General features: G+C 33.2%; 1 protein-coding gene and 2 pseudogenes across 1 annotated transcript; 1 reads left to right on the forward strand and 2 right to left on the reverse strand.

Annotated features, from left to right (window-relative positions):
- The first annotated feature begins 1,565 nt into the window (after positions 1-1,565).
- Positions 1,566-4,589, forward strand: LOC106341708 (annotated as a pseudogene).
- A 173-nt stretch (positions 4,590-4,762) lies between these two features.
- On the reverse strand, positions 4,763-6,690 carry LOC106340657 (annotated as a pseudogene).
- Positions 6,691-11,422: 4,732 nt separating this feature from the next.
- On the reverse strand, positions 11,423-13,326 carry LOC106339374 (ubiquitin-conjugating enzyme E2 14). The gene is made up of 5 exons (XM_013778167.1): positions 13,147-13,326; positions 12,893-12,995; positions 12,257-12,354; positions 12,071-12,171; positions 11,423-11,811 (listed from the first exon to the last, which is right to left on the reverse strand). Exons 1-5 carry the CDS (start codon positions 13,190-13,192, stop codon positions 11,656-11,658), a joined length of 504 nt encoding a protein of 167 aa, XP_013633621.1. The 5' UTR covers positions 13,193-13,326; the 3' UTR covers positions 11,423-11,655.
- Between the last annotated feature and the right edge of the window lie 1,727 nt (positions 13,327-15,053).

The raw sequence follows: 15,053 nt of genomic DNA on the forward strand, positions 1-15,053 counted from the left end.
TGCTTCAGAAGTAGCTTGTTCGTCAGAGATTTTGTCATGTACAAACTCTCCAACTTCTGCCACAAACTAGCAGCCGTTTTCTCATCCGATACTTCGATAATAATCTCGTCTGCTAGACACAACAAAATTGTTGAGAACGCCTTCTCTTCCAGAGCCTCCAAATCAGCTGCTTCAGATTTCTTCTCTGACAATGGGGTCCCCAGATGCCTTGTTGCTTCAGCTACGCCTACATCTTGATCTGCCAAAGACTGAAGCTATTTCTCTCATCAAACTTGCCGATCTTCGCGATTATTCCAGACATCTTCTCACCAGATCACAAACCCCGAGCTCTGATACCAGTTTATTGTAACGGACGTGAGAAAGAACAGATGCAGAAACAGATGAATAAAAACGATGCAACTACGACACAAATATTTAACGTGGTTCACCCCTAGGGTTACGTCCACGGGCAAAGAGATATCTTATTATTGGAGGCGATATTGAGCTTATAGAGTGCAAGTTTAGGGTTAAATCGAATACAAGATATATATAGTAGCGTCTTGCATCTAAAACCCTAGACTATACAGACTCATGGGCCTAAGCCCATGATCAGATGTAACATCCATAATAACTTGATGCAAAGCTCTTGATGCAACCGAATCGTTATGATGTACATGATGTAACATCTATCGCCTAGATGTAACATCCAGATTCAAGGCATATCAACAATTTCATATCACATATATATCACATTTATATGATATTTGAGTGTATGCGTATGTTGTAGATCTTTATGTAACACACCGAAATGTAAAGGGCCACATTTTCAAAGAGAATACTACTTGAGTTTAGTTGTTTTAACGTGGTTGTCTAAATGTATATAAAATTATAATTTGTGTTAAGTGGAGTGGATGACGTTATGGTGGAGGAGGTTGAGGACGTGAGCAAATCTACCTACGTTTAATTAGGCGTTTGGAATGATCTACGTCTATGATCTTGTGATGGCAAATAAACTTGAGAGGATACTAGGTCAAGGTGGGTTTGGAATGGTCTACCATGGTTATACAAATGATACGGAAGAAATGGCTGTTAAATATGTGCTTCTTCCGTCATCAGTTCAAAGGCAACAAATAATTTAAGGCTGAGGTATTTGAACCATGGTTCAGTTACTTTTGAGTACATTGAATTTGCAAATAGTTCAATTTTGAATAAACTGTTAGATGGATGTTATAGCACTTTACATGTTGTGGTGAGTCTTGTTAGATACACTAACATGACATTTGACACTCGTATACGAATACATGGATTATAAATATTTGAAAAAACATCAATCAGGTAAACATAAGAATTGGAGATATACTGATATATGCATTAAGTACGAATTTAGTAGCATGTATTAAAAATTTCTCATAAAGAATCGAGAAATTAAATAACAGGTTTACATTTGACAAAATAAACCGGTTTACATTTTGCTTCGGTAGACACAAATTAATCAGACATCAACTCAATTGAACCGGTTTTGATTTACGCCTAGTCAACCGATAAAAACCGAACCATAACCTAAACTCCCCTCCCAATCGGCCACCCCCCTTCCTCCGTTTCTCCGGCGAACCTTCTCATCAATGGCGGCGAGGCTGAACTCTTCGCTTCACAACGCCCTCTGTTTGCTAAAACCCTTTAACACTCCCCTCACTACAAAACCATTCTCTTCTAGAAACACCTTCAGATTCTCCAAAAAAGCTCGCTTCTTCCCCAAGGAGAGCTCTCTACTCTACTTCCACACCCGCAAGCCATGAAAACGGCGAGACATTCGTCCTCACCACTCCTCTTTATTACGTAAATGCCCCTCCCCACATGGGTAGTGCCTACACCACCATCGCTGTTTCCAAGTGGGTCTTCTCATTCACTCTCTGACGCTCTTGTAAAGTTTCAATTTTTATGTGATGGGTCTTGTAAAGTTTCAATCTTTTTCCAGAAATCATAGTTGCTTGTTTGATAAGTTTCAGTTTTTTTATGAGGGTTCTTGTTTGTGTAGAGGTTGCTTGGCAAGAAGGTTATCTTCATCACAGGAACAGATGAGCATGGTGAGAAGATAGCTACCTCAGCAGCTGCTAATGGACGCAACTCTGCTTACCATTGTGATCTCATTTCTCAATCTTATAGAACTCTTTGGAAAGAACTCGATATAGCTTATGATAAGTTCATCAGAACCACTGATGCAAAGCATGAAGCTATCGTGAAAGAGTTTTACGCTAGAGTTTTCGCAAACGGTGACATATACAGAGCTGATTATGAAGGGCTTTACTGTGTTAACTGTGAGGAATATAAGGTTTGTGTTTTTTTTTTTGGGGATTGGTTTGAAGTTTGTGGGACAAGTTTATAGGTTTGTTTTTTTTTTTTTTTTGGACTGTAGGATGAGAAAGAGCTCCTTGAAAACAGTTGTTGCCCTGTCCATCAAATGCCATGTGTTGCAAGGAAGGAAGATAACTACTTCTTTGCTCTATCGAAATATCAGAAACAACTTGAAGAAGTTTTGTCTCAGAATCTTCTTTTTGTTCAGCCTTCATACCGTCTAAACGAGGTTAGTCTTCGAGTTCTCTTCCTTTGTAGCATTCAATTAGTCCTTGTGGAGTCTAGCTCATTCTGTTTTAATCCTTTTTCTAATAGGTTAAAAGTTGGATAAAGAGTGGGTTGAGGGATTTTTCGATATCTCGAGCACTAGTTGATTGGGGAATCCCTGTTCCTGATGACGATAAGCAAACCATTTATGTTTGGTTTGACGCTCTACTGGGGTAAACTTCTTTTCCTTGGAGAATTATATAATGGTTAGTGCTTATTCATCATGTTTTCACACACTGATGTAATGTTGTATTATCTTTTGGGTATTTTATTTTATACAAAGAATGATTGCTTCTACTAGTTTACTAAGCATCCAATTCCAAGTACATGCTTTTATATCATATCAAAATATGAGATTGAACTCCATTTCTCTCATCTTCCTATTACAGTTACATATCAGCTTTAACAGAGGACAATGAGCAACAAAATCTAGACACTGCCGTTTCCTTAGGCTGGCCTGCTTCATTGCATTTGATTGGGAAGGTATATAGCTTATACTCATTTATCAACTCTAGTGATATTAAACGGACTCACCTTCAATATTTACTTATAAATGAAACAACTACAGGATATTCTGCGATTTCACGCAGTCTATTGGCCTGCTATGCTAACATCTGCTGGTCTAAGCCTTCCAAAGATGGTGTTTGGCCATGGATTCCTGACAAAGGTACTTGCATATTACCCTGGTTGATGTTAAATCAAAGAGTTCTTGTTCTTGCCTTTTCTGATATCATTGCTTCTATGGTTTTATCAAACTAAAGGATGGAATGAAGATGGGCAAATCTTTGGGGAACACTCTAGAACCATTTGAGTTGGTTCAGAAGTTTGGTCCAGACGCTGTCAGGTACTTCTTCCTTAGGGAGGTGGAGTTTGGAAACGATGGGGACTATTCAGAAGACCGCTTTGTTAAAATTGTCAATGCACATCTTGCCAACACAATAGGTTTCTTGACACTCTACTGAAATTAACTCTTTCACTCTCCCTTAGCCTTCTGAAAATGTTTTATTGTGTTTCTCTTCAGGAAACCTACTTAACCGTACTCTTGGCCTTCTTAAGAAGAACTGTGAGTCCACTTTAGTCATGGATTCGACTATGGCAGCTGAAGGAACCCCTTTGAAAGACACTGTGGAGAAGCTGGTAGAGTTCCAACTTTCGTCTCTCTAGTGTTCATCTAATATTGTGCACTGTTTTCTATTTAAAGGTTGAGAAAGCTAGGACAAACTATGAAAGCCTGTCACTATCAACGGCGTGTGAGGCTGTGTTAGAGATTGGGAATGCAGGAAACTCATACATGGATCAAAGAGTACCTTCGATGCTTTTCAAACAAGGTGGTCTCTCAGCAGAAGCTGCGGCCAAGGTCTTTGTCTTCTTTCATTAAAACAAAGGATATGTTATTGGTTAGTGACTGGTTTTGTGTTACAGGATCTGGTGATTATACTTGAAGTAATGAGAATCATAGCGGTTGCGTTATCTCCCATTGCTCCTTGCTTAAGCCTGAGGATATATTCAGTTGATCAGTTCAATAGCATAACATGGATAATAAACGATTTCTTGTCATCTGATTTTAAAAACTAAAACTTTGTGAGGTTTTGCTTTGATTGTAATGGTTATTCTGTTTTGTTTTAGAATGACACCAAGTGGGGAGGGCCAAAGGGTGGACAAGTAATGGCGCAAGCGAGTCCTGTATTTGCAAGGATTGAGCTGAATGCAGAGAACGATGTAGAGGAGAAGGTGAAGGATAGTAAAAAGAAGGGAAAAGCTAAGGTCAAAGTAGAGCAACCTCAGGCTGTAGCTGAAGCTTAGGTCATTCCACAGAATAGCCATAAACCCTGAATCTCTGTGCTTCTCTGCTTCTTCAGCTTCATCCATTTAAGAATACTGTAAATTATTTGGTTTTGTTGAGTTCCTCATAGTTCAGCAAATCATGTTTTTTACTGAGACTTTGTAAGAAAGGTTCAAAAAAGTAATGTCAAAGTAGGGCAACCTCAGTCCTCAAGAATGTAGCTGAAGCTTAAGCTTAAGCTCTCCAAAGAATGTAGCTGAAGCTTAAGTTTAAGCTCTCTCAGGAACGTAGTAGAAGCTTAAGATATCAATGCTTCTTCAACAAAACTATGTATGTTGAGACTTCATAGTTCTGACCAAACTATTTCATCTTCTTTTCCTGATTGATTCTTTTATATATATCACATCAACTCCATAAACAAATGTTACAAACGTTTTTCTTTAATGGATCACACACTAAAGGTGAAAACGAGAGCCTGTAATGAGGAAACAAGCGACTCTAAAGCCAGAGAAGCAAGAAGAGAAAGCGAGGAATAGAAAAGCAGCAAAACCTAAGCCAATGGCTACATCTGACTGCAAGCAGAAGCCTCTGCTAGCCGTACACGTGTCACCTCCCCTCATCGTTACTTCTAGCTAGTGCTGCTGCAGCTGATCCTGCCGACAGCAACAGGTAAGAGAACACCTGCCAATAGCAAATCTCAAGTTATTACATACTTTTATGTTTTAAACTGTTACTTTCAACTTCATGCCTTGTTGTCTCTTTTGTTTACTAATTTAATTGGGGTTAATTGATTAAAAAAATAATTTATCGATAAAATTAAAAAGTGTTAATGAAAAAAATAGATTCTTTAAAAATATAACATTTCTGAAACAAGAAAACTACTAAATACCTTAAACTATAAAATTTAACCCCAACATCCACTTTCTAAATACTGAGCTTTTAACTCTATTCACTAAACACTAAAATATACTCCATCTGTCTTGAAAAGATCTATGTTTTAGAAAATATTTTTTTTTTAAATACATTTTTACATTTTCAATGCATTGCTTGATAGTAAATTATAAATTTTTAAAACAATAATTGTATTTATTAAAATTTTATTGATTAAAAGTTATGAGACATAATTAATTGCAAAAGTAATGTATGATAATCAAAATTAATATTTTTGTGTTAAAATTCAAAAGCAGAATATTATTCGTTTATTGTAAAAAAAATTATGTACATTTTTTTGCCACAGCAAATTAGCAATACGAAGTCGTCACGGGGTGTATTCAACTAGGAATTTGAAGTGGGTATTAAAATGACAAATTCACTTTTATTCAAACGTGGATTTTAAAAAATATTTTAAAATCTAGTGTTATTGAACTTACGATTTCATAGAACACTCTGAAATCCACTGTTATTGAACAAAATTTAAGTTGGAGATTTTAGAGTACATTAATTGTTTCTAGAGTGTTATAAAAATAAAAATCTAAATCTCACTATTTTAAATGAGATTCTAGAGGGTTTTAACAAAAATCTTACCAAATTCTCTAATTCTCGTTCAATCATCTACAAACTCATTAAAAATCAAATCACTTCAAATTATTTAAAAAATCAAGCTAAACAATAAAATAATTAGCTTAATTAGAAGCAATGATTGAAACATGTTTGCATTAAAACAAGTGATTTTTAATCAATCACATACATACCTGGTCGTGACCAAAGTCGAACCATACTTGAAACGCTTCAGGCCATAACGTTGTTTCTCTGGAAAACTCCCAAACGCAAGTTCCCATTTCGAAGACCGAATATAACGCCACGATCGCGTTTGCCACGAACGCGAATTTGTAAACAAAACAAAAACGCGATTTCGGATCTCCAGTTACCAAATTCGCGTTTGATTCTTTTTCGAGCGGAGAAAGGAGAAACCGAACCTGAAGGCGTCGAAATCGTACCAGTGAGGCGAACCGGAGCCGTGGGAGTTGGTGAGCATGAAGACGGCGGAGGCGAGTGAGAAGGAGAAGGAGAAAGAGGCGAGGCGGAGGAGGAGGAGGAGGGAGTTGAAGCGGCGGAGCATCTGAGCTGCGACGGTGGAGTGGAAGTGAGTGAGGTCACGCGAGGAGGGAGATTCGCCGTTGCGGACGGCATGCGGCGAGCGCATGGCGGAGGAGGAGGAGATCAGAGGAGATAGATTGTGGTTAACTGTGACGATGAAGAAGAAGAAAGACAAAGGTCATGAGAAACGCGGCGAGTCTCAAGTGCTTTGCTTTGAGTCACGAGTCATGAGAGAGAGAGAGAGAGAGAGAGAGAGAGAGAGAGAGATAAGAGAGAAGAATGAGAGGGAAAGTGATGCGAAAAAGAGAGAGATAGATTGATAACCGGCTGGTACAATACTACAATATGTCACTTTTCTGGTTTAATATTCGTGGTTCGGTTAGTTGCAATTGGCCATACCGGTGGTGTGATTATGACCTTGTTCATTTAGCAATTATGTTTATAAATAAGTAATACATAAACCACTTAAAATATCCATATTTACAATTACTACTACGTGATTTTTCCGTGCTCATACACGGATATAAATATTTCTAAAGTAAATATACTACAATAATTGATTGCTATTTACTTTTAATTTTAAATTAATTTATAATTTGTATGCATCATTTATATTAATAACATTATATTACTTTAATTATACATATGATTTTATATATGTTATATCTAATTAGTTTTGTTGTTTTTCAGTCGATTTAGTTATCATTTGGATAAATTGGATTGCATTTCTGAATTCAACTTATTCTATATATTAAAATTTTAATTAATTCTTATTTGCATTTAGGTGGTTGTTGTCTTAGGTATGTAAATACATCTTATGAAGATTATGTATAACTTAAGATATATTGTGCTTAGAATGAAAAAATAAACAAACTAAAGTGTTTGATTCCAAATTACATAAATTGATATAACGATAATATTCTGAAGTCTCATGCATAAATATAAATTTTACAAAAGAACTAAATTGTAACAGTTGGTTAATATTTTATTTTCATCTTTAATATGTTTTGAGTTGTCTTATGATTTATATTTATAAAATAAATTACTATTCTTATAAAATTATACATTCTTACCGTAGTTAAATCTATGATATTAGATATAAGTTGGATTAATCGAGTCACTCATATTGTGAGTATATTGAGTTACATATATTCTTTCAAATTCAAAATAAAGTATAATTATTTTTTATTATAATCAAATCAAATCAATTTTATTTATCGTTTAAATGTGCATGTATTTTCATAATATATATCAAATTATATGTTGATGTTTTTAAAATAATATTAGAAAATAAAGCGATGATCAATAGGAAGTTACATGCATAAGTAGATGATGCATTTTTGAAAGTTCATGAACATGTATCAATATTTACAATAATTAAAATATTTTATAAATTCTAAATTACTTTATGCATTTGATTTATTGAATGGAAACTGAAATTTATTTTAAATAATCTTTAAACTGAGAATTCAGATTTGCTTTCGTATTTTGATTATGGTTCTATTAAATTCCTAATTGCCGCTACAACTGGAAAATAAGTTAGTGCTGAACCTTCACCGGTGTTACAGTACCGTAATGAAATGTTAATTTATTGCTGCTGATGCTAGATGCAGCAGTCATGACAAACGTGGGTGTCACTTTCCTGGATTTCTTGGTCTAATGCTCGTGGTTCTGTTAGTTGCAATATACCGGGGGTGTGACCTTTTTCATTTGATATCGCAGCTGATCGCAAATCGTACTTTCTATTGTTTATTTTTCTGTCACGCGACTAATCACATATTACTATTTCATATAGTTAGTTTTAGTGATTTAAAATTAAATCATACAAACGAAAAACATTTGTTCATCAATCGCGGTCGAATATCGCAGCAACATGCATTGCAATGTTCAGAAAATTACTAGGCAAAAATATGGTTTTGTAGAGGACTAACAACTACATAGATTATTGGGTGTGTACAGGAGACCTAATCATTAATAAATTATTGATTTATTTTATATATTTTATATATTTATATAAAATATTTTAATTTTTAGATTTAATTATGAAATTATTATGATGATTTATCAAAATTAGATATACAAAAAAATTAATGAAAATTGTAAATTTGAATTAATATTATTGTTTAATTTAGTAGATTTAGACTAATTAGATCGATTTAAACCGACTAGAACATTTAAACCAATTTAAATGATATATATTATTTTCTTAAAAAGTAGTTTGGATAAAACTAATTTACCGTTTAGGTAGACGTTTAGACGACGAACCATGGCTACATGTAAATATGACCATCGTAATTACATTTGGTAATTTGTAGAATTGTAGCAATTATGTTTATTCCTTATATACTAAAGCACAAGTCACTTAACCACTAAAAAGTTTACACATGTCAAAGTTTTATAATTTAAAAAAAAATCTAACTATTGGAAATTAATGTTTTCATCTCTTATTTTTCTGCAACTCCAAATCTCCAACCACATAATAACTTCCTATTTTTTCGAATAAGTTTCATCGCACGTTTCAGTTAACTTCTTCTTTATTAAACTGTTTTTTCTCTGGTGTTAAAAAAACCCGTTGTATTCTCTATATAATTTGCACTCATTCTGTTTTACTTTTATCTATCACCATAAAAACGTTTTCACTGTTCATTCTAAAAAACTAAACACTAATCAATGGTTTTCGGAGATACTCCGCTGTACATTACTTGAGGTGCAGAGAGTTTTTTTTTTGTAACAGAAAGAGAGAGAATTGATATAATAGTTATTTAGCAAAAGAGTAAGTGATAAAGTTCTATATCAGCATTTAATTATCTTCTGTTGTGCAGTTTTGAATTTCTTTAGGTTTTTTTTTTACAGAGGACCTAAGCTGCTCGATCTGAAACATAGATCGACAAGTGAGATTAAAGTTGGTAAGCGTAGAAGAGTGAGATGATGAGAAGAAGAGACTTCAAACTTTAAACTTACAAAGAGATCAAATCCATGAGTGAGATTAAAGTTGATCTCTTTGTATGGTTCTTTTTATGGTGAGATTAAAGTTGATCTCTTTGTATGGTGAGATTAAAGTTGATCTCTTTGTATGGTTCTCTTTGGTAAGCGTAGAAGAGTGAGATGATGAGAAGAAGAGACTTCAAACTTTAAACTTACAAAGAGATCAAATCCATGAGTGAGATTAAAGTTGATTAAAGTTTCCCGTACGTAGTATGGGCTGAACACTAGTAAATACATAAACCACTTTAAATATCTATATTTACAATTAATATTCATACAGTCATTATGTATTATTAGAGCTAACTAAATCAGTTTAATGATTTATAAATAGTTCACATTAAAGACATAAACCACTTTTTAAGAAAAATATTTATAATGAAAATGAAAAATGTTGTAACGGTCCCAAATCATTAATGCAAAGAGCTATTTGTGTAGTGGCCAGATGACTCAGATCGACTCTACCAAATGGGTGAGGTCGAGAGACTGCATCTTGGAAGATTGTTGAAACCTCTGGGTATCACATTACAGTAGACATTTCTGACGGAAAATTAATTAAAGCAATATTTTGCATCAAAATCTGTCTCCCTTTTCTTTAATGTTTTGTAAGAGAAACGGTTTAAAACCGAAAAACAACTATCTTGAAATACTTTGAAAAACAGGAGAAGAAAAAACAGATAGTTTGGAAGATGGTGTAGAACAATTATATTGACTAAGAAGGCTACCATGAGATAATTATTTTGTAAGGATTTTGTGCTGAAATTAGGGGCGTTCAATCCGGATATCGGTTCGGTTTCGGTTCGGTTTTTTCGGTTTTTTGGTATTTCGGTTAGTAAAATATAACTACCATTCTAAATCCATATTTACTTAGGTTTGGTTCGGTTTATATACCGTCGGTTTTCGGTTTATTCGGTTTTATACCAAAAAACATAATTCTTTATTTTGGGATCATATTATATGAATTTTAGAGTCTTGTTGTCAATACATTCATTTATTAAAAAATATTATAAGTTTAAATAAAAGAACAAAAATAAAAAATGTTTCTATCATCTAATAAAATAATCAAATCTACAATTAAAATAAAAGCTCAAAATTTTGATAATAAAAATAAAAAACAAAAAATAAAACAGAAGCACGAAGCACAAAAAATAAGTTATTATATTCTTTCATATTTAGCGTTCATCAAAGTTATGTTTCTTCTATTAAACACGAAACTCTATTCGTTTATAGATAAAAAAATTGTGAATAATTTCCACTAATTCTTATCATCAAATTTATAATCTTTATTTCAATTTAATCAATGCTAAATTAAAGCAAAAAGATCAAAAGAACACTAAGAAAATAAGAAGCATGTTTGCGATAAATTGTTATTTAATTATAGTTCAAGTGTTTTACAAATCAGGACTATTTTATTACTATAAAAAATATGGTAATAGTTATTAACAAAAAAAATTAACTTATGATTTTCATACGTTGTTATAAAATATATACATATTTACATGTTTCTATTTTTTGATTGGTTTTATTCGGTTTATTCGGTTTTATCGGTTATATACCGAACCATATCCAAATCCTACGGTTTTTTAAAAATCATATCCATTCAGTTTATATGGTATATACCAAATCCAAACCATATTATCTATTTCGGTTTGGTTCGGTTCGGTACGGTTCGGATTTGCCATATTTACAATTCACGATTGTGAACTAATAAATATTTCAGCCCTAGCTGAAATCAATAATATTTCAAAACGATATAATTTGAAAACATTTGTTTATATTTACTATATTTTCATAATTCTAAACCAATAATATTTCAAAAAATAAAAATTACTTTTTTTCTCAAACAAAATTTACAATTCACGATTGTGAACTAATAAATATTACATAAAAACTTAAACCATGATCTTTTTTCAACAACCTTTATTTTAAGACATTTCAGGAACGAGAGTATATATAGTTTGGGGGTAGCTGACTCAAAAAAAATATAGTGTGAGGGTTAAATATCATCAGATCAAAACAAAATTAAAAGAGGAATATGAAAAGGAATCCATTAATGAGTGTAAAAATATAATCCTAAAAGGTGGTTTAGATTTGATTCCACCACAATATTCCAAACCTTAAAACAACACCAAAACCAAAAAAAGAAAACAAGCTTTTGAGCACACAGATTCATCTGCTTGCTTCTTCTTACCTTCTCTCTCTCTTAGCTTAGGATCGAAATTTCTACAATACATAAAAACGCAGGAGAGATGTATTTATAACATCTCTTGCGATCTTCTCACACAGCGACTCACTTTCTTCCTAAACTCTGCTCTGTTGTCTCTCCATTCTTTTGCAGCTTCCACATTCGCCGGTGACTCGTCGTTGGGACCCGACAGCATAGATATGATACTCAACACAATGCTTTCTACCTGGCACATCATACACAACAACAATGAGGGAGAGAGAGCTCAAAACACTATGGATGAAGAGGTTCAGAGCAAACACATCAATAAAAAGTCCATATTCAAACGTGTATTCACTCTAGCACTCTTAATAAGAAGTTCAAGTGACACAAATGCATTCTATACGTTAAAGATACAACAAAACTAGTCTCTTTCAAAGGAAAGCTATGCGAAGAATGCCACCAATTTGTATAGAACACCAAAGAAAATGAAATGATTCGTTTACCGTGTGAACAGGGTTCCAACGTTCTGAGGCAAGCTCGTATCCATTAGGATCATCACCAGGAGGATGAAGAATCGATATGCAAACTTTTCCATCAGAATAAACTGCGGCTCAAAGGTTATCAACAATCAGAAGACTCAAATCTAAAAGAGAGTTACTTTTTTTTTTCTTTCAAGAATAAGCACGCACCATTAGGATGCCACACCTCTGAGGTGAACTTGACAGTTGGTGGTTTATTAGGATAATCCTGTGGAAACGTCATAATTGCATTAAAGAAGCCCCCTTCACTGCAATTACAGATCAAAGTTCAACTCATTAGAATTTGGTACCATAACAATTCATAAAAGCTAAGCTCACATGTTCAGGAACAGACGAGGAAAATGAGTTAATTAATCTCAATCAAATACTAACATAAGTGGAAACAGAGATTAGCACAACAGAACCGTTCAAATACAAGATAATGAATCAACTAAGTTAATGCAAAACAAAAGATTCATGTCACAAAGAAACCAATCAAATATCAGCTAAGTCAATGCCAAAAAAAAAAAAAAAAAAAAAAATTCATCTCACAATAGAACCAATCAAACACTATATTATAATGAATGAATCAGTTAAGCAAATGCAACAGAAAGATTCATCTCACAAGTCACAATGTAACCAATCAAACACTACAATATAACGAATCAGCTAAGCAAACGCAATACAAAGATTCATGTCACAATTATTCAACCATTGCAAAAGATAATAAATAAAGCAGCAAAACACATGCAATACATAATCGAAACGCCAATAACATCAAAGATAGAACAAATGAAAAAAACTCACTACAAGGTATCAGGAGGACCCATAATCGAAACGCTCCACTGGAAAACGTTATTCTCATCAACGAGCCCAGCTGAGAAACCATCAACCGGTTTCTTGCACAGATCTGAAAACAAACCCAATTCAAAATTAGCCAAACCCTAATCGCAATTCAGCTCAATTCCCAGAGACCCAATCTCTAAATCAAACCAATTCAGATTGATAAAGGGAAAGCGAAACTATAGAAACCCTAGAAGAATCGAAGATAAAGGAGAGACCTTTGAGCTGTTTCTGTAGAAGAAGGCTTGCTTGATTGTTTGCCATCGCAAGCCACCGGCGACAGATAGAGATCCTAGAGAGAGAGAGAGAGAGAGAGAGAGAGTGAGGGCGTCCAAGGTATGGTGGTGATATAATGGTAAAAGGGCGTTGCTTTTTTTTCCAGAATATTTATCTTTTCTACTGAATATCAAATGGAAATATATAATTGTTAAATCTCCAAAATAGCACATTGTTAAATCAAGTAAAAAGACTTTTTAAAAGAACAAAAATATTCAATAATGATGCCCAGTTTAATTGCTAACATATTTTACTTTTCTATGAATTCTGGATGATAATAATATTTTTGAAAAGTGGATAACAATAATATTACTTAGACAATATATTTTTGTTGGGAGGTTTTAATAGTTTGGTTGGTATGACTGAATCATCAAAAGGCATCAGATTTGAATTTTCGAGACCATTAGATGACTTTTCATATTCTCGACATACATTTTCATTTTTTTTTAATTAATTTTTAATTGAAAGCATATAACTAGTTACGATGATGTCCTGATTAGTTTAATCCAAGTGATTATAATAAGATTTCATTTAAAAGTATACAATGGGGAAATAGGAGAAGATTTAGTCTAAAGCAAGAACATATGTTAAGTTTTTGAGGTTTTAATTGCAGTAAAAAATCATTATACTTCGCAATTGACTTTAAACACTATAAGTCAATAAGACATCATGTTTATTTTTGTAGAGGTTTGCATAGTTTGGTAAGATTGAATATTCACAATTGCTACTTGTGCTTTAAGAACTTAGAATAAGAACGTAACCAAAACGTATTCTCTTTATTAGAATATGAAACCAAGCTTGTATCTTAACAATAGAAAGTTTAGATCTTTCAGACAAAAGACTCAAACTCTTGACTTATATCTCTCTCTAGGGGTGGGCACTTTACCCGATACCCGAAGCAGCACCCGAACCCGACCCGAAAAACCCGAATCGAAATCCGAACCGAAGTAGAAAAATACACGAACGGGTATTAAGTTAGGAGATATTGGATATCCGAACCCGAACGGATAATATCCGAACCTGAATGGATATCCGAAGATAACCGAACATATGTATACTTACCCTTATATTTCTAGTTTACATCTCTTATTTTTTAAAAAAAATATTTATATTGATGTTACACATACTTTAAGATCATAAGTATATATATAATTATGGAGAAAATGATTTTATATTCATTTAAAATGCATGTCAAACTTTTTGTTTCATGTATTAACAAAAGTTACATTCAAAGATTAAAAACAATACCCAAATTAATATCTATTTGTTTTTGAAATATTATCTCCAAACCTATTAATCATTCAATCTATACAAAATAAAAAAACAGTTAAGTGAAATCTATATTTTTAAATACAATAAACTTAAAAAATGAAAAATTTAATTTTTTTCCTTTTAAAATCTAAATATCCGAATCCGATTCAAAATAACCGAACCCGAACTAAAAATACCTGAACCCGATCCGAAATACAGAAATACCCGAACGTCCAACCCTATTCAACAGGCGGTAAAATTAAACATGTGAACCAAAACGATATACTATGCCAATACAATCTACTTGACTAGCTAGATGACCTACGACGGTGACTCGAGGATTGTTCTGTTTTCACTCGACAATTATTGTTGATGATTCAAAACACAGAAGACGACAGAGAGAAAATTACAATATGATATAACAATAATAAAGGACAGTTGACAAAAGAAGAAGGCCAATAATGTGAGAAGAATGGACCCAGCTCTTATCAATGGACGACTATATTATTATTTTCCTTTCTCATGCACATCCACTAAAAGCATTTTTGGCTATGTTCTTTTTTTTTAGTCATCTGATAGATTAATGATAGATTTTTTA

The sequence above is a fragment of the Brassica oleracea genome, chromosome C4, assembly GCF_000695525.1.
Source record: "Brassica oleracea var. oleracea cultivar TO1000 chromosome C4, BOL, whole genome shotgun sequence".
NCBI lineage: Eukaryota > Viridiplantae > Streptophyta > Magnoliopsida > Brassicales > Brassicaceae > Brassica > Brassica oleracea.